The 22,868-nt window shown below is 49.1% G+C and overlaps 1 protein-coding gene across 2 annotated transcripts in view; it reads left to right on the forward strand.

The window, feature by feature from the left end:
- The window catches only part of DNAH10 (dynein axonemal heavy chain 10), a 174,981-nt gene that overhangs the window by 117,365 nt on the left and 34,748 nt on the right, over window positions 1-22,868 (forward strand). For both annotated transcript variants that reach the window (XM_032243719.1, XM_032243716.1), the window contains 7 exons: window positions 330-518; window positions 5,537-5,708; window positions 9,672-9,875; window positions 11,066-11,146; window positions 14,044-14,241; window positions 15,244-15,405; window positions 20,168-20,342. In XM_032243719.1, coding sequence (XP_032099610.1) covers window positions 330-518; window positions 5,537-5,708; window positions 9,672-9,875; window positions 11,066-11,146; window positions 14,044-14,241; window positions 15,244-15,405; window positions 20,168-20,342 — 1,181 coding nt within the window. The remainder of the gene's footprint in view (window positions 1-329; window positions 519-5,536; window positions 5,709-9,671; window positions 9,876-11,065; window positions 11,147-14,043; window positions 14,242-15,243; window positions 15,406-20,167; window positions 20,343-22,868) is intronic.

Consider the following 22,868-nt stretch of genomic DNA (forward strand, 5'->3'; position numbering starts at 1 on the left):
TTTTATTTATTCATTTTGAGACAGGGTCCCTGTCTGTCACGCAGGCCGCAGTGTAGTGGTGCAGTCTTGGCTTACTGCAGCCTCAACCTCCTGGGTTCAAGTGATCCTCCTGCTTCAGCCTCCCGAGTAGCTGGGACTAGGGGCACACATCACCGGGCCCAGCTAATTTTTTTATTTTTATTTTTGTAGAGACAGAATCTTGCTATGTGGCCCAGATTGGTCTCAAACTCCTGGGCTCAAGTGATCCTCCTGCCTCAGCCTCCCAAAGTGCTAGGATTATAGGCATGAGCCACCACGCTGTGTTTAAAACTTTTTTTTTTTTAATGCAGGAAATTCTTGAAGAGTATAACGAAAGCAACACCAAAATGAAGTTGGTTCTCTTCGACGACGCCCTGGAGCATTTAACCCGGGTGCACCGTGTCATCCGCATGGACCGTGGCCACGCCCTGCTGGTCGGGGTAGGGGGCTCGGGGAAGCAGTCTCTTTCGAGGCTGGCTGCCTTCACAGCTGGCTGCGAGGTCAGTCCATGTCCCCTCCCAGAAATCGGTTGATGATGCCAGTCTCTGCAGTTAGTAGTTCATGTACATACTGGAACAATCCACAGCAGATCCTAACAGGATGTTTTCATAGAGTGCGTTTTTGCCTTGTTTTAGGCTTGATATTTTAGCTGAATAGTCAAAGCTTTGACTTAGGATGGGGTTACATCCCGATAAACTCATCATAAGTCAGAAATATCGTGACTTGAAAATGCATTTAATATCCCGATAAACCCATTGTAAAGTTGAAACAACCTAAGTGGAACCATTGAAGCTGGGGACCATCTGTATTGTCTTGTTTTTAGGCTGGAGAATGTCAGATCAAGTTGGAAAGTCAAACACAAGCAAATCCCTTGGAAGGTGATGTGTGTTCCTATGGGGAGGGCTTGGCCCAAACCTCAGTGGACCCCTCCTATGGGGTTGGCAATTTGCTGGCTGCTGTATCTGCACAGCCTGCACTCACAGCTCTGGGTTAATCTTAGAATCTTTTATTTTTAAACAGTTTTACTGAGATTGAATTCAAGAACAGGCAATCTGCACATTCAAAGCACACAAACCAGTGCTTTCCGGCGTATTCACAGAACTGTGCAACCATCACCACAGAATACTTTAGAGCATTTTTGTGGCATCGGCCACAAAATGTGGTGGTTCATGCCTGTAATCCCAGCACTTTGGGAGGCCGAGGCAGGGGAATCACTTGAGGTCAAGAGTTCGAGACCAGCCTTGCCAACATGGTGAAACCCCATCTCTGCTAAAACTACAAAAATTAGCCAGGCGTGGTGACAAGCACCTGTAATCCCAGCTCCTCGGAGGCTGAGGCAAGGGAATTGCTTGAACCTGTGAGGCGGAGGTTGCAGTGAGCTGAGATCATGCCAAAGCACTCCATCCTGGGCGACGGAGCAAGATTCTGTCAAAAAAAAAAAACAAAAAACGAAAACATTTTTGTGGCCTCAAGAAGAAATCCCATGCCCTTTAGTGATTACCGCCCTGATCCCTGCACCCCCGCCCTTTAGAGATTACCGCCCTGATCCCCGCACCCCCGCCCTTTAGTGATTACCGCCCTGATCTCCGCACCCCCCCCTCACTGAGCCCTAAGCAACTAACTACTAATCTGCTTTCTGTGGTATCATCTCCCTGTTCTAGACTTTCATATGAACAGTGTGTGTGTCTATTTTGTGTCTGGCATCTTTTTTAGTTCATGTTGCAGTGTATATCAGTACTTCATTTTTTTTTTTTTTTTTGACCAATAAGCTTCCCTTGTATGACTGTGCCTGTTTCCTTTACCCATCGCTGGACACTTTGTTGTTTGTACCTGTTGGCTTTTGTGAACAGTGCTGCTGTGAACTTTCATGCCACTTGCTGTGTGGATGTGTGTTTGCATTGCTCTTGGGGATGCTCCTGGGAGTGGAATTGAGGGGCCCCATGATAAATCTTATGTTTAATCATCTAAGAAAGCTCCAGGGTGTGGCTGCACTGTTTCTGTTCCTCCCAGCAGCGTCTGAGGGTTCCTGTTTCTCCACACCATTCTTAGAATTATACAGGTACCGCTGCAGCTTCCACAGGTAACTCACCTGCAGAGGCCTCTGAAGTGGAGGCAGGCGCTGTGCACTGAGACGTCGTGCGAAGAAGAATCATCTCCCTAATCCACCCTTTTCTCCCCAGACCCTTCATTAGTTCTCTGGTATCTGACTTCATCCACTGTTCAGGTCTTCCATTGTCCAGATGCCTCTGTTTTCACCTCCAGTTTTACGATACACATGCATGCTTATAATATTTTTCACTTACAACGGGTTTATAGAGACATAGCCCCATCATACGCTGAAAATGTACACTACAATGCAACCAGTACCTAATAGCAGCTACCTTTAGGTGACAACATTACAAATGATCTTTATTTTCTTTAGATGTTTCTGCATTGCTTGAATTGTTGCAAAGAGAATTATTATATTTAAAGAGAGAGAGATGAGTGAGTCTATAACCATCGTGATGATTACACTGTACAGTGGCCTGAAGGTTTGCCTGCACCTGCTCTGCGTGTGTGCTGCAGGACAGGGTCTGTGTTCAGCCTCCGTTCTTCTCAGACACTCAGACACTCAGCCACCCCTCATGTCTAGCTCAGACCCCTTTGACAAGCCACCTTTCGAGAAGATACTTCTTGCTGAAAGGTCATTTCATGACCCTTCTTCTAGCAAGTAAGAGGTGTTCTTTTGCATAGACTTTCTTGTTTGTCTTCAGCGTGTTTTCTGGAATCAGATCGAACTCAGCATCATCGCTATTACCACAGAGAGTCTTAGGCAGTTCAGGCTGTCATAACAAAGCGTGATAGACGGGCTGGCACATGGACAGCGGATGCTTGTTTCTCACTGTTCTGGAGGCTGGCAATTCCAAGATCGGGGTGCCACATGGTCGGGCTCCAGGGAGGGCCCTGTCTTGCGTTGCAAATGGCTGGCTTCTCATGGTATCGTCACACGGATGGATAAGAGCAAGAAAAGTTTTTGGGGTCCCTTTTATAAGGGCACTAATCCCATTCGTGAGGGCTCCACCCTCATCACCTAATCGCCTTCTAAAAGCCCAGCCTCCAAATACCATCACACTGGGGCTTATGATTTCAACACGGGAAATTTTTTTTTTTTTTGGTAGGTGGAACAAACGTTCAGTCCATTGCACGGAGTAAGAATTGCTATTGGTGTGGGCTCACTCATTTCTGTCTCTAAATGGAATAATTATCACTGCAACAATTCAAATAATGCAGAAACGTCTAAAGAAAATAAGGACCATTTGTAATTTCATCACCTAAAGATTGCCATTGTTAGGCACCAGCAGCATTTTAGTGCATACTTCTTCTTTTATAAAATTCTTTTTCTGTTATTTTAATTTTTGGTCTGGGGACCAAAGGGGTAATGTGCCCTTTTCAACTTACAGTGGGGCTATGTCCCAGTAAACCCGTCACAAGCTGAAAATATTATTAGCTAAAAATACACTTTTGATTTATATATTCAACTTACAGTGGGTTTATCTGGATCTGACCCCACCGTAAGTTGAGGATCGTGCTGAAAGCATGGCACTTTCACATCACGGCAAAGTCAAAAAATTCTAAGTTGAACCATAGGAAATCAGGGACCATATGTGCATTCATACACAAACATATCTTCTTCGTGCCAGCAGTGGGTTAATGTGAGGTAATGGAATATAAGTTATGTAACTTTTCCCTACTGTATCACTGCATCTTTTCAAGTCAATAAATATGTGTTTACATTGTCTTTGGAAAGATTGGACAGCGTCCCAGTGTCTGGATATGCCACACGTAGCCCATCTCTGCTGGTGAGCAGTTAGCTTTTTCCTTGTTTTTAAATTACAGTGTAGTGATGAACACCTTTGCTTATATATCTTTTAGTATTATTCAGCTTTTTTCCCATAGGATCACTTTCTTTAGAAACTGGTAAATTGGCGGGTTAAAGGGTATATGCTTTTTCAAGGCTTCTGTTGTATGGCGCCAGATTTTGTATTGGAAAGGTTGGACCTAAGCCCATGTGGAGTTTGGCTTCATGGAGTGGAAGGAACCCCAGGATGCAGGACAGAGGAGAGGCAAAAGTGTCCTTATTAACAACCAAGCACCCCACCACAAAGGATCACGCTAATTTATGCAGCTGGCAATGTCCGTTTTCACATACCCTTGCCAGTACTGGATAGTGTCATTCTGATATTTGCCAAGATTATAGGTGGAAAATATTCCATTTTAAATGAGCCTTCCTCCAATTAATAGTGAATAGCCTTTTATACATTCATTGGACATTTACCTTTTTTGTGAGTTGCCTCTTTGTATACTTATTGATTTGTGAGAAGAACTCTGTATAGAAAAGAATCACAGTTCATTCAATGAATCCAGCTTCCAATATTTCACAAATATTGGCCTTTTATTTAAGGTATTTGTAAAAAGGGAAAAACGAATATGCATGATCTACCTTTAAATCTGATGAAATATATAATTGAAATCATTCATTATTAAAATGTAACTTTTGCAATTGTTTTCCACATTTTTCTGTAGGATAAGACATTCCCCACCGGAAAGTTTGTTTTTTGTTTTTTCCGTTGATTTGTACTGGTAAACTGGAGGCATTTTTCCCTGAAGTAGTGGCTTGAGGAATGGCAGAGAGGACATTGGGGGCAGAGATCTGGAGGAGGGTGAGAACACACAGGGCTGTGTCTGGGCCCTAGGAAGCAGAGAGGGTTAGGTAGTGGGGTCAGAACAGGTGTTCAGAGTATGGCAGAAGCTGCACTTGGGAGGGGTGAGGAAGGTTTGCAGGTGACAGGCAGAGCTGGAGATCAGAGTCTACTGGCCGGAAGGCATCCTGGTTGCCTTGCGTGTGTGCATGTGCATGCGTGCACATGTGTGTGAGTGTGTGTGCTAGGTCATGCCAGGGTGCAAGTGAGCGTGTGGCTGAGTGTGAAAATGTGGGAATGACCGTGTGTGTGTGACAGTGTGAGTGAAGCGTGTGTGTGAATGCATAGGGTTGAGGGAGGTAGGGAACGGAGAGAGAGCTCTCGGTTCCTGGAAATCTGATATGTTTCTGACGTTCACTGGTTGCAAGGAAAGTTTTAATTTCTACTTCTGAGCTAAAAGAGACACTCGAGCAGAAAAAGTGTGCTTTAAACTTGTGTCCTTCACATTTACACTGATTTTGTGTGTACGTTGGATTTTGTGTGTACATTGGATTTCCTGTCTAGAAGTTAAAGTTCCTGCTGATTTCACTTCTGGACCCGTTTTCTTACAGCGTCTAATGTTCTGTAAACTGCAGTATGTGGCTGGCGCTCACCTTGGGGTGCGTTCTTCCCCACTTTCCTCTGTTGCTGGTCTCATGGGGCTTCCCCCTCCTCTGTTTCACAACAGGGAGTCCCTTCCAGACATGTGCCCTCTGTACTCTTCCCCCAGTGTCCCGCCCTGGAGCCTGCAGGGAAGGGAGGCTGATGGGGGTGACTCGTGGGCTGTGTCTATGCCGCAGGTGTTTGAGATCATGCTGAGCCGAGGCTACTCGGAGAACAATTTCCGGGAAGACCTGAAGAGCCTGTATCTGAAACTCGGGATCGAGAACAAAGCGATGATCTTTCTGTTCACGGATGCCCACGTGGCTGAGGAGGGCTTCCTGGAGCTCATCAACAACATGCTGACCTCAGGTACAGCCAAGGCCAGCGCCTGCTGTGGCCAGCATCCCAGTCATCTGAAGGGAGGTGGCTTTCTTTAGCAGTTACCACCTCCAGACACTGTGGGTGGCCCTGTGCCGGTGTCCCTGTCCCTCCCTCGCCAAGGCTCCTGAGATAGGTCTCATTATCTCCCTTGGCTCCTCCCATCCTGGGAGTCTTCCAAATGTGCCCCATTCTCTCTGTCAGCGATGATGGCAGTGCCCCTGCGGTAAGAGCAGGTGGTATCTGAGCATCTGCCTGTGCCCCAGGGCATGCTAGTGTGCATCATGCATTCCACACAAACCTGATGAGAGGCTGGGCGTGGTGGCTCCCACCTGTGATCCCCGCACTCTGGGAGGCCAAGGAAGGAGGATGGCATGAGCCCAGGAGTTTGAGACCTGCCTGGGCAACATAGTGAGACCCCATCTTTACAAAAATATTTTTTATAAGTTAGCCAGGGATGATGGCCTGAGCCTGTAGTCCCAACTACTTAGGAGGCTGAGGCAGGAGGATTGCTTGAGCCTGGGAGGTTGAGGCTGCAGTGAGCCATGACCATGCTATTGCACTTCAGCTTGGTTGGCAGAGTGAGACCCTGTCTCCAAAAAGAAAAAAACAAAACACAAAAACCAAAAAATCAAACCTGATAGGGAGGGTATCATTAACTACCTCACGTCACAGCTGAGGAAACTGAGGCTCAGGGCTGCTGTAGAGGGGCTGAGCGGTGGCCCTGCAAAAGACACCTCCTGGCCCTCAACCCCTGGAACTTGTGAATGAGACCTTTTAAAGAGTCTTTGCAGGTGTAATTAAATTAAAGATCTTGAAATGACATCCTGGTTTTAGGGTGGTTCCTAAATCCTGTGACAGCTGTCCTTATAATAGAAGGCAGAGCGGGATTTGAGACACAGAGAAAAATGTCCCCTAAAGATTCTCACAAGCCATGGGACTCCTGGAACCACTGGAAGCCAGAAGAGGCAAAGAAGGATTACCCCCCGGAGCTTTGGGCAGGTTACCCCGAGACCTTGATCTCAGGGCCTCCAGAGCAGCAAGAGAGTAGGTGTCTGTATGTCTTGTCTTAAGTCACTCGCTTGTGGTAATTAGTCATGGTTGCCCCAGAAAACTGCTAGAGATGCCACCTCCCTTATCCAAGGGCATCTTGCTGGGAAGGCACTGAGGGAGGACTCGAACCCAGGACTTCTGGCATCTTAGCCACACTCTCAACCATGTTACCGTGTTGTGATCCTGTCTGCCTGGGGCCCTGCTAAGGTCCATGCTGAGTTTGTCTGGCCTAATGGCTTACAGGGACCTCTTGTTTTTCCTGGGGATCTATTTCATTGATTGCTTGTTTGTTTTAGTACCTGACCATGTTCATTATTGTATTGCCGTGTTATTCATTGAGCCCCAGCCCCCTAACATTTACGATAAAACATTTCTAACACAACAGTGAGGCTGAAAGAATCTTTTCTGTGAACACCTGCTGGCATGCCGTCTAGATCCCTCCGTTCACATCTTAACTGCACTTGCTTTGTCACGCACGTAAACACCTTTTCCTCCCACCCTCCCTGCTTCAACCCATCTCATTTTAGATGCATTTCAAGTCAATTGCAATGTCACTGCTCTCCCCGCTAAATGTGTCTGCATGCCACTATCTAGAGTTCAAGTTTTGTTTCTGTTTTCTTTTGATGTAAAATTTATGTACAGGGAAATGCACACTTAAAGTGTATATTTGCTGCATTTTGATCGTTGGGTTTTAAGTTGCGTCTGTTTCAGTGGGTTGTCAGCTCTTTGAGAGGAGGGATTGTGTCACCCACCTGGATTTATTCCACAGTGTTTATTCCAGACACTGGGTTTGGTAGGGAGTAAGATGGTCATGACCTCTGCCATCCTTGGAGCATACGCTTCAGGGTGTCAGTGGGTTGGTTAAGGACAAGAACAGATAGGCAGAGAGATACAGCACCTGCAGACTGTGGTAAGGGTCATGCGTGCAAAGGGAGAGCGTGGGCAGAAGCCATCTCAGGGCAGGCAGGGAATGCTTCACTGTAGAGACTCTTCAGCTGGGACCTGAGAGACGGTGTGTGATCGTGCTCCCTGTGGCTGCTGTTACAAATTTTCCCAAACAGCACAGATTTATGCCTTTATGCGCCTAGAGGTCAGAAATCAGAAAAGAGTCTTAAGGGGTTAAAATCAGGGTGTTGGTGGGGCTGGTTCCTTCCAGAGCTTCCTGGGTAGACTGTTTCCCTGTCTCTTCCAACTTCTTCAGGCCACCGCTATGAGTCATTACAGTAAAAGGACACAAAGCAATGTCAGCAGAGGGAAAAGGCGCATGAGGGACCCTGGGGAAGACCGGTCTCAAGCTTCGGAGTCCTCTGCCCGGGGAGTCACACAGGACATGCTTAATCCCCTGAGTCGTGGCAACTCATGAAGTACCGTCCACCAGGAGAGCTAGTCGGAGACTCAGTGCTCAGGGTTTTTATTGGGGCTGCTCATGTAGGCACCTCTACCTGGCATGTGCCAAAATCCCAGATGCCTGGAGGGAGAGCAGGTAGTCAGCGTAGAATACCCTGCTTACACAATCTGTGTGGGCACAGTGTAGTATTAGGCTGTTCTTGCATTGCAATAAAGAAATACCTTATACTGGGTAATTTATAAAGAGAAGAGGTGGCCAGGCACAGTGGCTTACGCCTGTAATCCCAGCACTTTGGGAGGCTGAGGCAGGCAGATCACGAGGTCAGAAGTTCAAGACCAGCCTGGCAAAGATGGTGAAACCATGTCTCTACTAAAAATACAAAAATTAGCCAGGCACAGTGCAGGCCTCTGTAGTCCCAGCTGCTCCTGGAGGCTGAGGCAGGAGAATTGTTTGTATTTGGGCAGCAGAGGTTGCAGTGAGCCAAGATTGCACCACGGCACTCCAGCCTGGGCAATAGAATAAGACTCCATCTCAAAAAAAAAAAAAAAAAAAAAGAAAAAGAAAAAGAAAAAAGAACTTTATGTGGATAACGGATCCACAGGCTGTACAGGAAGCATGGTGCTGATTTCTGGGGAGGCCTCCGGAAACTTACAGTCAAGGCAGAAGGTGATGCAGGAGCAGGCACATGCCCTGGCCAGCGTGGCGGCAAGGTTGGGGGAGGTGCCACACGCTTTTCCACAGCCAGATCTCATGAGAACTCCCTCCTTCTCACAAGAGCAGCACCAGGGGGATGACGCTAAACCATTCGAGAGAAACCTGTCCCCGTGATCCCGTCAGGTCCCGTCTCCACCACTGGGGGTGACAGTTCCACGTGAGGTTTGGTGGGGACACAGATCCATACTGTTTCCCATGCTGGGCCACTCTTATCAGTGAATCCCTTCAGGGACCTTGTTCCCAGGCACCAGCCCCGGGTCCTTTCAGAGGTGAGCGGCCGTGGCCTGCCACGTTAACGCTTCCCTGCACAGGAGAATGTCGGAGACTGCATCCAAATGTATTGGTAATTTGAAATGGCATAGATATAGGAAAAAAGCTGTCCACACAGCCGTGGGTTTCGGCCGCATGCTGTTGGCATCTGGGTCTGGGCTGTTCTTTGTTGTGGCGGGGCCGTCCTGGGCACTGTGGGGCGTGCGGCAGCATCCCTGGCCTTGACCTATTAGATGCCAGTAGCAATCTCCCTGCCAAGTTGCAGCAACCAGCAACAGCTCCAGACATTGCCCAGAATTTCCTGGGGGGTAAATCAGCCCCGCTGAGAATCCCTGCTTCTGAGTTACGGGTAAGTGAGGCTTCTTCATGCTCTGCATGCTCACCTGTGATGCTCACACTCATCCTCGAGCAAGTTGGTGACATCTAGGATCCCCATTTGACAGATAGGAGCTGGAGGCTCTCTGGACTTGTCACCTGCTGCTATTTCCATGCCTTCCGCCACTTTAGTCAGCATGAGAGAGGTCATGACCCTGGGACTCAGAGGTCACCAGCATGTCTTCGTTTTCTAGGAATCGTACCTGCGCTTTTCCCTGAAGAGGAGAAGGAGTCTATCCTCAGTCAGATTGGACAGGAAGCTCTGAAGCAAGGCATGGGCCCGGCCAAGGAGTCCGTGTGGCAGTACTTCGTGAACAAAAGTGCAAACAACCTGCACATCGTCCTCGGCATGTCGCCGGTCGGGGACACCCTGAGGACCCGGTGCAGAAACTTTCCAGGTACCCGCGGTGGAGCCTGCGAACCCGTTTCCCCTGCATTGGCAGGGTGTATGGCTGGGGGTCTGTCCGCACCTCTCAAGGTACCCCCAGCAAAGCAAAACGAGACATGGCCATTAGGTGGAAATGTGGGCTCTGCACTGTAGTGTGAGCCTCGCTGCCCCTGACAGGTGCCGGCAGGCATAGGTGATGTCCTTCTAAGGCAAGGGTGCACCCACGCTCCTGCACACGAGGCCTGCAGTGCATGGAGGGTGGCTTCCTGCTTCCATTTCGGAAAACTCCACCAGCCTCGTGCCTGCCTTTAGAGCAGAGGTTCCTAACAGGTGGGGCAAGGGCAGGGGAGGTTGGCCACCAGGGGACACTTGGCAATGCCTGGAGACGTTGTTGGTCATCACGCCTCAGGGGAGCACGTGGTGTAGTCCTGGCATCTGGTGAGTAGAAGCCACGAAGCACCCTACGGTGTGCAGCCAGCCCCTGCCACAAAGGGTTAGATCCCACGTGTCAGTATCGCCAAGGGTGAGAAAATGCTTTTGATGAACTGGATTTGGACAGGTCTCGCTCATTCACCAACTTGTTGGCTATTGAAGACAGCATCCATGTTCTTGAGTGTCTCAGGGTTGCAGAGTGAACATCTTTTTTTTTTTTTTTCTGACAGAGTCTCACCCTGTCACCTAGGTTAGGATGCAACAGCACCATCCCAGCTCACTGCAGCCTCGAGCTGCTGGACTCTAGCGAGCCTCTCACCTCAGCCTCCCTAGTCACTGGGACTACAGGTGCACACGACCATGCTGCCTGGCTGATTTTTGTAGATTTTTTTTTTTTTTGGTGAGACAGGGTCTCACTCTCTTGCCCAGACTGGAGTGTAGTGGTACGATCTCAGCTCGCTGCAACCTCCACCTCCCAGGTTCAAGAGATTCTCCTGCCTAAGCCTCCTAAGTAGCTAGGATTACAAGTGCACATCACTACTGCCGGGCTAATTTTTGTATTTTAGTAGAGATGGAGTTTTGCCATGTTGGCCAGGCTGGTCTTGAACTCTTGACCACAAATGATCCACCTGCCTTGGCCTCCATAAGTGCTGGGATTACAGGCGTGAGCCATATACCCGGTCCTGATTTTTGTATTTTTTGTAGAGACGGGGTCTCACCACGTTGCCTAGGCTGGGAGCATCTTTGTAATTTCTCTTTCTTTTCAAGGTATGGTAAATAACACTGGTATTGACTGGTTCATGCCCTGGCCTCCCCAAGCCCTCCATGCAGTCGCGAAGTCATTTCTAGGTAAGTCACAGCTGTTATGGGAACTACATTATTGATACAACAAAGCAATTTACAATATTATCACTTTTCTGACTTTGAATTCTGGTCTTGTAGATTTCTTCACTAGAAACCTCTATGGTAACCAATGGCTTTCAATTTTGTTTGTATGTTTTTGGCTTATATTTGGTGTTTTAGTCTAAAGACATTTCAGGAAACTTAACAAGGACAATTTAGGATAAAAATTGATTAGGTGTCCTCCACAGCAGCAGTTGGCAAAACCATGGCCTCCTGTCTAGTTGGCCCCTTACTTGCTTTAGTAAATAAAGTTTTATTGGTACACAGCACAGACTCACTCATTAATTAACATATTGTCTCTGGCTGCTTTTATGCTACAACTGCAAAGCTGAGTAACTGCAACAGAGACCATATGATCACTATTTGCCTGTTTGTAGAAAATGTGTGCTGGCTTCTACCCAAAGAATGCTTCATGGACGATTCGGTAAACATTCAACATTTGCCCTGAATTTCTAGTGTTTCAGACACCTGAGGCCTTGGATATTAATTTTAATCTTTGAATAAGAAAGGAAGTCTGTCTTTAGGGAACATCTTTTTCTTTGGTCCTAACTTGAGCAGATTTATGATGAATGACACTGGGTAACCTTGAAAATAGTTTCAACTTATAAATCTGTACTTAATCAATCAATGTTCCTATATATAAGAAGAGATCATAACTTTAATCATAATGCAGTTTTTTGGGGAAAGGGGCCAAGAGAATGACTCTTTTCTGATGATATATCTCAGGTCCATATGGTAAATATTTACAGCCTTTTTGCAACTACTCAATACTGCCATTTTATCATGAAAGCAGTCATAGACAACATGTAAGTGAATGACTATGGCTGTGTTTCAATAAAACTTTATTTACAAAAGCAGGGGGCAGGCTGGATTTGTCCTTTGGCCTGTAGTTGGCCAGCCCTGATATAGATGTAGCGTTGTTCTTAGAGGTGTATTTGCCGTTTCCATGTGTGAAATGCTTGTGTTTGGTTTCAGTATTCAGTGTTTCAGCATCATAAATAATGCTGCCTCGAATTTGCTTAGAACTTTTTTTCCTTAGAATATAGTTACTGGAGGCTGGGCGAAGTGGCTCACACCTTTGGCCCCAGCACTTTGGGAGGCCGAGGCAGGTAGATTATTTGAGCCCAAGAGTTCAAGACCAGCCTGGGCAAAATGGTGAAGCCCCTTATTTACTAAAAATATAAAAATTAGCCAGGCGTGGTGGTGGGTACCTGTAATCCCAGCTACTCAGGAGGCTAAGCCATAAGAATTGCTTGAGCCCAGGAGGCAGAGGTTGCAGTGAGCTGTGTTTGTGCCACTGTACTCCAGCCTGGGCAACAGAATGAGACCTCTCTCTCTCTCTTTCCCTCTCCCTCTCTCTCTCTCTCTCTCTCTCTCTCTCTCTCACACACACACACACACACACACACACACACACACAGAATATATTCCCTGGAATTGAGGTGACTGTGTCCAAAGGCACAGATATTTGTGAGGCACACTGTTTCCTGCACGCTGCAAAACAGGCCCTGGGGCTGTGTTTGCTAACCCCTGTATAACTCAGGACCAGCTCTGCAGAATCTGGATGAATCAATTCTTTCAATCTGTCTTTCCTTCCTTCATTTTAATATGAGACATTCTCTACTTTGAGCTGAATGCATTTAACAGTCTGTTAGGTAATCCAGGCCATGTGATCTTGACACTGGAAGCCATCATTCATTCTTTCAGCAGGTGTATAGGAAGGCCCGCCTTTGCTGGTATGTGCTGGATGCTGTCCAGCAGTGGGTAACTGAATAAGCCCACCCATACCCCGCGTTTCAGGGTCACAAATCACTGCTGTGGTCCTGAAAAGCCACCAATAAGTGATAGCTGTTCTTTTCTTGTTCTATTAAAAATTTTAACATCATTTTTTATTATAGTAAAATACACGTAACGTAACATTTTCCATTTAAAGCATTTTGAAATGTACATGTGCCACTAATTGCATTCATAATATTGTGAAACCAACACCACTATCTATCTCCAAAACTTTTTCATCACCCCGAATGAAATTCCATACCCATTAAACACTAACTCCCCACCACCCCTCTCTCCACCTCTGATCTACTTTCTGTCTGCATGAATTTGCCTATTCCAGAGAGGTTTTGCATAAGTAGAAGCATGCAATATTTGTCCTTTGGTGTCTGGCTTCTTTCACTTAGCATAACGTTTTTGAGACTCATCAATGTTTTAGCATGCGTCGCAACTTCATTCCTTTTTATGGGTGAATAATATCCCTGATACAGACAGGATACATTTTGTTCATCTGTTCCTCTGTTGATAGATGCTTGGGTCATTTCCACCTTTTGGTTATTGTGATAGTCTGCTGTGAACATTGGTGTACAAGAATTTATTTTAGAGTCCCTGTTTTTTAGTTCTTGTGGGCATATACCTAGGAGTGGAATTGTTGATTCACATAGTAGCTCTATATTTAACTTTTTGAAGAATCCCTGATTTCCTTTCTTAAGAAGCATGGCCGGGTGCAGTGACTCACGCCTCCAGTCCCAGCACTTTGTGGGGCCGAGGTGGACCGATTGCTTTAGCTCAGGAGTTGAGACCAGCCTGGGCAACATGGGTGAAACCTCGTTCCTACAAAATAATAGAAAAAATTAGCTGGGCATGGTGGCCCACGCCTGTAGTCCCAGCTACTTGGGAGGCTGAGGTGGGAGGATCACCTGTGCCCAGTAGATGGAGGCTGCAGTGAGCCATGATCATGCCACCACACTCCTTCCTGGGCAACAGAGCGAGACCCTGTGTCAGAAAAAACAAAACAAAACAAAAACAAAAACAAAAAAACACCACATTTTTTATTCCGTCTTTTTCAGGGTATAATCCAATGATCCCAGCAGAAAACATAGAGAATGTGGTGAAGCATGTCGTGTTGGTCCACCAGTCCGTGGGGCACTACAGCCAACTGTTTCTGCAGAAGTTGAGGCGCAGCAACTACGTCACTCCCAAGAACTACCTGGATTTTATTAACACCTATTCAAAACTGCTGGATGAGAAAACTCAGTATAACATAGGTAAGACTTGGGGACCGGGTGGTTGGCAGAAATCATTATTATTTATGGGTAAGGATTTGAGCGCTGATCTTTCTTTTAGTAAGATTGGGCGTTTTCAGTATTGAGGCCAAGCAAAGCACATCTTGGATTTTGCATCTTGGAGCAATGCTTCCATGTAGGTAGGACCCTGGCGTCTCCTTATTTTTTATTTATTTATTTATTTTTAACATGGAGTCTCACTCTTGTTGCCCGAGCTGGAGTGCAATGGCACGATCTCGGCTCACTGCAACCTCCCGGGTTCAAGCGATTCTCCTTTCTCAGCCTCCTGAGTAGCTGGGATTACAGGTTTACGCTACCATGCCTGGCTAATTTTTTGTATTTTTAGTAGAAATGGGGTTTCACCATGTTAGCCAGGCTGGTCTCAACCTCCTGACCTCAGGCGATCCACCTGCCTCAGCCTCCCAAAGTGTTGGGATTACGGGTGTGAGCCACCACGCCTGGCTGGCATGTCCTTATTTTTGTCCTCAGTGTTGAGTCATATACTTTGAAGCTTTACATTTTCACCACATTAGCAATTTTTTTAATTTTATTTTTTATCCTAGAGATAGGGTCTCTGTTTCCCAGGGTGGAGTGCAGTGGTGCAGTTGTGGCTCACTGCAGCCTTGACTTCCTGGGCTCACATGCTCCTCCCACCTCGGCCTCCTGTGTAACTTGGGACCACAAGTGCAGCCACCATGGCTGGCCCACATTAGAGACAGTGTTTCCTGCATGCTTTGCTGGACAGGGCTTTTTAAAGAGTGCTCTGGCTACTGGCCAAGGGAAGCACTGTTTTCAGAAATACATTCATTTTGGCTGATGCTGTCCCAACGTGGCAGTGGGGGCACCGAAAGATGCATGCCATCTTGTAAAAATGTTTTCTTTTGTTTTTGTTAAGCTGAAGTTAAGCGAATCCCAGTGAGACCCCTGGGTGTGTTGGGAACGGTGGCTACCTTGACGATGAACATGGGTGCCCTCTTTCCTCAGCTCAGTGCAAGCGTCTGGAGGGGGGGCTGGACAAGCTGAAGGAAGCCACCATCCAGCTGGACGAGCTGAACCAGAAGCTGGCAGAGCAGAAGATCGTGCTGGCTGAGAAGTCCATCGCCTGCGAGGCCTTGCTGGAGGAGATCGCCATCAACACCGCTGTAGGTGGGTAAGGGCTGGGGCCGGGGCAGCCCATCTCCACATCCCCAACACTGCCATGGGTGAGTGAGGGCAGGGGCCGGGGCAGCCCATCTCCGAGCAGGGCAGAACTCTGCCAGGGCGTCCCTGTGAAACTGCTTGTAGGCACTGAGCATGTCGTCTTTGACCCTGCGATTCCTGTTTCTTTTGGAATTCATGTTCAGCCAGTCTTGTCCCCTTTCTTTTTTCTTTTCCTTTTCTTTTTTTTTTTTCCCCGAGATGGAGTCTTGCTCTTTCACCTAAGCTGGAGTACAGTGATGCGATCTTGGCTCACTGCAACCTCCACCTCCTGGGTTCAAGTGGTTCTCCTGCCTCAGCCTCCTGAGTAGCTGGGATTACAAGCGCGCACCACCACACCTGGCTAATTTTTGTAAAAATTTCAGTAGAGACAGGATTTCACCATGTTGGTCAGGCTGGTCTCGAACTCCTGACCTTTTTATCCACTTGCCTCAGCCTCCCAAAATGCTGGGATTACAGGCATGAGCCACCATGCCTGGCCTCATCCCCTTTGATAAGCACTGAGATGCGACCATACGTAGGCCCCTGTGCTCTTAGCCTGAGGATGTGCCTGGGAGTGGAAAAGTCACTCCACCCTCAGTGGGCTGGTGACCTAAATCCATGGGATTGAAATGACCTAAGCCTTGGCATCATCCACGCAGGACTTTCTTGGTTCTCCTTGAAGCTGTTTCAAGGTTCTTCCTTGGGCCCCTTCCCTTGGTCTTCCTGGCCAAGCCACCGTGTCACCTGTGCTGTCCTGCTCTTAAAGACTCTACCTTCTCATGATGACTCTCAGGACAGCTCCTGGAGCCCACAGCTCTGTGCCTGGCCTCTAACCCTCCTCTCTAGATCTTTGGGCTCTGGGCTTCTGATGTGTGCCCTCCCCAGCCCATTCCCAGATTCCTGCAGATGGCCGTCAACCTGCCTGGCTCTTCCTTCTCCTGCTGGTCTGTGTTAGTGTTGCTGCTAAGTGTCATCTCGGTTCAGTTCCTGGGTCATTGCACCCGGCCCTGTGCACGGGATCAATTTGTCATCATGCTGGTAACGGCACCCTAACTTGGTGTTGGCAAACTGCCTCTCCCGACTCCTAGTGCCTGCCATCAGGATGGGCTTATTCCAACCCTGGTGGACCAGTTAGTCCAACCCTGGGACTGCACATTTTGAATCAGCCAGCATAGAGACTGAAGATAATGTATGTTCATTTACTGCATGGCAGCACTGTGAAGAGACTACATTCGGTGCCCGAGCCCAGATCCCTGAGGCGCCCCCAGCTGATGTGTTTCAGCATCTTCCATGTCTGTGAGCTACCATATCTTCTTACGGCAATTACACATCGTTCTTAACTCGACCATCGTTAGCTTCTGTTGCTTGCAACCAAAGCAACTTAATCCATCGAGATCCTTTCCCAGGAGTTTGTGGCACCTCCCTGCTGCCTGTTTGGATGCTGAGGCCTCAGTGTGGCCATGAAGGGTCCCGTCAGTCCCTCCGTGTCATCTTGCCTACCTAATTTCTCATGACACCTGCCGCCTGCGCACAGCATCCCGTCTTCGTGCCTGCGTGACTCCGGCAGTAACGTGTTCTTTCTCTCCCTTTGCTCTGCTAAGAATATCCATACCACTTCTCTCTTCCCATCCATGTTTCTTCTTCCAGAACTTTGATCAAATGCCTCATTCCCACATAGCTACACTTTGCTTTGATCTGCCTTGTAAAAACTATGTATTCCTGGCCAGGCACAGTGGCCCACGCCTATAATCCCAGCACTTTGGGAGGTCGAGGCTGGAGGATTACTGGAGCCTAAGAGTTCAAGACTAGCCTGGGCACCACAGTGAGACTCTATTAAAAAAAAATTAGCCAGTGTGGTGGCATGTGCCAGTAGTCCCAGCTACTTGGGAGGCCGAGACTGCAGTGAGCTGTGATTGCACCACTGCACGTCAGCCTGGGTGACAGAGGGAGACCCTGTCTCAAAAGTGAAAAACACTCTGTATTCCCAGGGGGTCCCCATGTGGGTTTAATGGGCAGAGACCCTTGCTGAGTTTGCACCCCCTAGATGTAAAACTAGATTGGAAGTGTCTTGAAGGAAGCTGTTATTCCAGGTATCACCTGTCCAGTCAGCAGATACTGACTTCAGCTTCATGGCTGGCACCAGGGTAGGGAGAGTCGGGGCTAGGAAATGAATGAGATGCAACCCCCGCCTGGAAGAAGCTCACAGCCAGAGAGCGCCTCCCCAGGGCCCAGGTGCCGTTTGTACTGAGGACGAGCTGCTGCCACGCCTGTGATTGGTGCCACTCCCACCTGGGGTTGCCTCCCCATTGCCATCAACCTTGACCAGGGTCACCTTGCTCCCACTTGGAATTTTGGAGGTAGCTTCATCTAGGATCTCTGTTTCAGGATGCCCGTCCTGATCAGGACTATTTTGGTTGCAAATGGTGGAAGCTGAGCTCAAAGTGGCTTAATCTAAAGTGGAAATGCATTGATTCGGGAGGCATGCTGGCTTCAGGCACAGTGGGATCTAGGACTCAAGTGTATCAGTGGGAATCTTTCCTTCGTTTTCTTGGCTCTGCTGTCTTTGGTTTGGGCTTCATCTCAGGCAGAAGGTTCTGTCCGTGCTGAGAGCTTGGGGGCCTCCAGCATGAGGCTGGCATCCTACTAACTCAGGATCCCAAGGGGAGAGAGGGCTCTTCTTTCACATGCATTCCCATGAAGCTCCCAGAATTGGATGTGATTGGACAGGTTTGGGTTACATGCCCGTGTCCGAAACAATCCTGGTGGCCATAGGAATGGGATACGCTGACAAGTCCTGCAGCGGGGAGGGTGGGGCGCAGACAGTCCCCTCCTGAGGGTGGCTCTTCAGTGGCTGCCCCAGCCTCTAGCCGTGCTTCTGCCTGGCTGAAAGAGCCCACTGTTTTGGCCCTCAGCATGACTCAAGCACCCGGCTTGGCCGGCCCCCTTTGCAGTGCTCCCCACGCTGAGCTTCCCGAGGCCTGTGCCAGCCCTCTTCCTTCCTGGCCAGCTCTGGTGGTTCTGCCACTCTGTGCTCCGTTCCCGCTGGCCCGGCCCGCTCGGCATGCTCACAGCTTACACAGCTTCCTTTCTGCTTTTCTGTTCTGAAGGTTTCAACTCATGATCTTGCTACCCTTTTCTTTCCCCCCTTTTTTTTTTTTGAATCGTAGTTTTGCTCTTGTTGCCCAGGCTGGAGTGCAATGGCACAATCTCAGCTCACTGCAACCTCCATCCCCCGGGCTCAAATGATTCTCCTGCCTCAGCCTCCCAGGTAGCTGGGATTACAGGCATGTGCCACCATACCCTGCTAATTTTGTATTTTTAGTAGAGACGGGGTGTAGCCATGTTGGTCAGGCTGGTCTTGAACTACTGACCTCAGGTGATCTGCCTGCCTCAGCCTCCCAAACCTGGGATTACAGGTGTGACCCACTGCTCTTGGCTCTTGCTACCCTTTTCTGATGCATTCGTCCCCCTGCTGCCCCAGGGAGAAGCAGTGCCTGGGCTGGGGACCCTTCACAGTGTCAGGTCCTGTGCACGGCTTTGCACGCTGCAGACACTCCCCCAGCACTGGCTTGTTAGCTGTGGAGATGGATTCCAAGAGACCGTAGCCTGGGGGAGGCAGAGCCTCTGCAGCCAGCATCTGTTGGCAGAAGGCCTGCTGCATTCGCCTCCTGGGGCTGCTGTAACAAAGCACGACGACCTGGGGGCTGAAGACAACAGAAATGTGTTCTCTGGCAGTTCTGGAGGCGGAGTCTGACATCAAGGTGCCAGGACCATGCTCCCTCTCGAGGCTCTAGGGGACTCTCTCCTGCCTCTTCCAGCTTCCAGAGGTTGCTGGCAAACCTTGGCATTCCTTAGCTTAGCTGTAAATGCACCGCTCAGCGTCTGTGTCCATCGCCACATGCCCTTCTTCCCTGTGTGTCTCCACATGACCCTCTGAGAGGGACCCGAGGCACTGGATTTAGGGACCCCCCTCACCCTGTGTGGCCTAATCTTAACTAATTCCATCTACAAAGACTCCACTTCCAAATCAGATCACATCCTGATGTCCCAGTGGGCACGAATTTTGGTGGGGGCACACTGTTCAAACCACCTTGAGCCAAGCCCTGCTCCAGGTTTTGGGGTTCTGTCCCTTGGGGAGGTGCTGACATCCCAGTGAGTGAGCGCACCCGGGCAGGGAATCAGCCAACGGTGAGATGAAACCTCTGATGGCGATCAGTGTCATGAAGCGAATCAGCAGGGCAGAGGCAGAGAGGGCGACAGAGGGCAGGTCCATCGAGGCCGGCTCTGGCTGGCTCTGAGGGTGTGTAGGAAAAGGCGATGAGAGGCAGTGGGGGGAGATGGCAGGGAGCCGGTCAGCAGGAAGGGGGCCCCTGGCGACCTCAGTGAACACGGGCGAGGCAGGGTTGGGGCCATCAGGAGCCACTGCATTTGTCCTGGATGGAGTGGGTGGGCCACTGGTGGGCCAGTTGAGGAAGGTCGGAGTCAGGGTGGCTGCCCGGTGCTGGAGGCCCCATGCATGGTAAGGGTGGCTGCCTGGTGCCGGAGGCCCCATGCGTGGTGAGGTTTGCTGTCCCACTAGGATCACTAAGGCTGCCACATGGGCCAGAACCCCTTAGAGCCCCCCTAGGGCTCAAACCAACCTTTGAGGACTGCACCCTGCCCAGAGCCGGTGGCCACCAGTGCCTCTCCTCTGAGCCCAAGTTTTACCCACCCTCTGCCCACCCTGCAGCTGAGGAGAAGAAGAAGCTGGCGGAGGAAAAGGCCATGGAGATAGAGGAGCAGAACAAGGTCATTGCCGTGGAGAAGGCCGAGGCCGAGACGACCCTGGAGGAGGTCATGCCCATCTTGGAGGCCGCCAAGTTGGAGCTGCAGAAGCTGGACAAGTCAGACGTGACCGAGATCAGGTAACACGCCGGGCCTCCATCCTGGGCTTCCCCTCCACCTTTGCAGGCCAGCAGTTCCCATCATGGTGGTGACCAGGAGCTTACAAAGGACCTGACGCCACGTGCTGCCACTGTGCCTGGCTCTCTCCACGGTGGGCGCTGTTGCTCTCATTTTCAGGTGAGTAAACGGAGACCCAGGGAGATGAGGCAGGCTCCCCAGGCATCCAGGCCCTCTAGCTAGTAGGGAGCAGAGCCTGCTGACCTTGAACCCAGGCCAAGGGAAGGATGAAGCGCGGTAAAGCAGTGCCCTTCACAGAACGCATGGGGGTAAGTGTCCGCCCTAAGCAGGGGCCGAGCCCTGTGAAAACTGCTCAGCAGAGATGTGTGCATGCCCTGGCTGGACTGGCAATGTCCGAATCCATCTCCAGCCAAGGGGGCTTTCAAGGCGGGTGAGAGTAGATCACTACTGAAGCACCCATACATCTTACAAATCAATCTGTAAATTGACCCAGTCTCCCACATCAGAGGGCTCATCTGCTGTCAGCGAGGGTGCCTGGTGTGGCATGGGCTAGCGAGCTTTCTTCCCGCATGGCCTGGCCTCCCCAGGACACTGTTCCTGGATTTTGATGGTCAGTTGAGTCTTGTGAGTAAAGCCTCAGGAGGGAACACTGTCCTGGTGCCAGCCTCTGCCCACCGCTTCTGCCCCCGTGCTGCTCCGCCCCGCACAGAACTCCCCAGCACGGGAGCCTCAGCTCTGTCCTTCCTCACTCTTTGTCCAGAAGGAGATCAGTGCTCCCAGCCCCACACATGGGTCTTGCAGCTGAGAGGCTCCCGTCCCTGGGTCAGTAGCAGGCTTCCATTCTGGGCTCCCGGTGGAGTGGTGTGCATTCCCTGTGCTTCCTGTTTCTCTGCCTCTGAGCAGCACTCCTTGTCCAAGGCTGTGCCGTTGTTTTCTTGTTAGTGAAATGTCTGTGAATCTGAGCACATAATTCAGCTCATTCCAGGACAGGGGACCTGGGTCATTCTTGGGAGGTCACTTGGAGATGCCGCTGTTGTCAGCAAGAAGTCATTATTTCAGTGTCGAGAATGGTGTGAAGGAAGGGATAGGATGGCTGTATTAACACTTCAGCACTAAGCATTGGACGTGTAGGCTGAGGTGCCAGGCCACCGGCAGAGGGCAGGAGACACGATCTGCACACGCATTCTCCAGGGGAATATCCAGCTACCAGTGACATGATTTGGGGTACCGCTCCCAGGTCAGCAGCATGGAAACATCATGAGAGCAGAGACTGGGAAGGATTTTTGAAGGGGATTTATTTGAGGAGAAGGAACTATGAGTCCCTTCCATCAACCCAAGGCGGAAGGGTGGGAGGGAGCTTCCATCAGACCAAACAGGGAGCTTGACGCATGTCCCCTGCAGTGAGCCCGGCATTGTGGACAGGTGCCCAGCCCACCCCTGAGAAAGCCAAAGTACAAAATTAATGATTTTTATTTTTTTTTTCCATTTATTTTATTGCATTTTAGGTTTTGGGGTACATGTGAAGAACATCAGGATTGTTGCATAGGTACACACGTGGCAGTGTGATTTGCTGCCTTCCTCCCCATCACCTACATCTGGCATCTCTCCCCTTGCTATCTCTCCCCAACTCCCTACCCCCCACCGTCCCTCCCCTATTTCCCCCCAATTGACCCCAGTGTGTAGTGCTCCCCTCCCTGTGTCCATGTATTCTCATTGTTCAATACCCCCCTATGAGTGAGAACATGCGGTGTTTGATCTTCTGTTCTTCTGTCAGTTTGCTGAGAATGATGGTTTCCAGGTTTATCCATGTCCCTACTAAGGACACAAACTCATCGTTTTTGATGGCTGCATAATATTCCATGGTGTATATGTGCCACATTTTCCCTGTCCAGTCTATCATCAATGGGCATTTGGGTTGGTTCCAGGTCTTTGCTATTGTAAACAGTGCTGCAATGAACATTGGTGTACACATGTCCTTATAGTAGAACGATTTATAATCCTTTGGATATATACCCAGTAATGGGATTGCTGGGTCAAATGGAATTTCTATTTCTAGGTCCTTGAGGAATCGCCACACTGTCTTCCACAATGGTTGAACTAATTTACACTCCCACCAACAGTGCAAAAGTGTTCCTATTTCTTCACATCCTCTCCAGCATCTGTTGTCTACAGATTTTTTAATGATCACTATTCTATCTGGCGTGAGATGGTATCACAATGTAGTTTTGATTTGCATTTCTCTGATGACCAGTGATGATGAGCATTTTTTCATATGTTTGTTGGCCTCATGTATGTCTTCTTTTGTAAAGTGTCTGTTCATATCCTTTGCCCACTTTTGAATGGGCTTGTTTGTTTTTTTCTTGTAAATCTGTTTTAGTTCTTTGTAAATTCTGGATATCAGCCCTTTGTCAGGTGGGTAAACTACAAAAATTTTTTCCCATTCTGTTGGTTGCCGATTCACTCTAATGACTGTTTCTTTTGCTGTGCAGAAGCTGTGGAGTTTGATTAGGTCCCATTTGTCTATTTTG

Source organism: Sapajus apella, unplaced genomic scaffold, assembly GCF_009761245.1.
Source record: "Sapajus apella isolate SASKATOON/1434 unplaced genomic scaffold, GSC_monkey_1.0 scaffold2, whole genome shotgun sequence".
Classification (NCBI taxonomy): domain Eukaryota; kingdom Metazoa; phylum Chordata; class Mammalia; order Primates; family Cebidae; genus Sapajus; species Sapajus apella.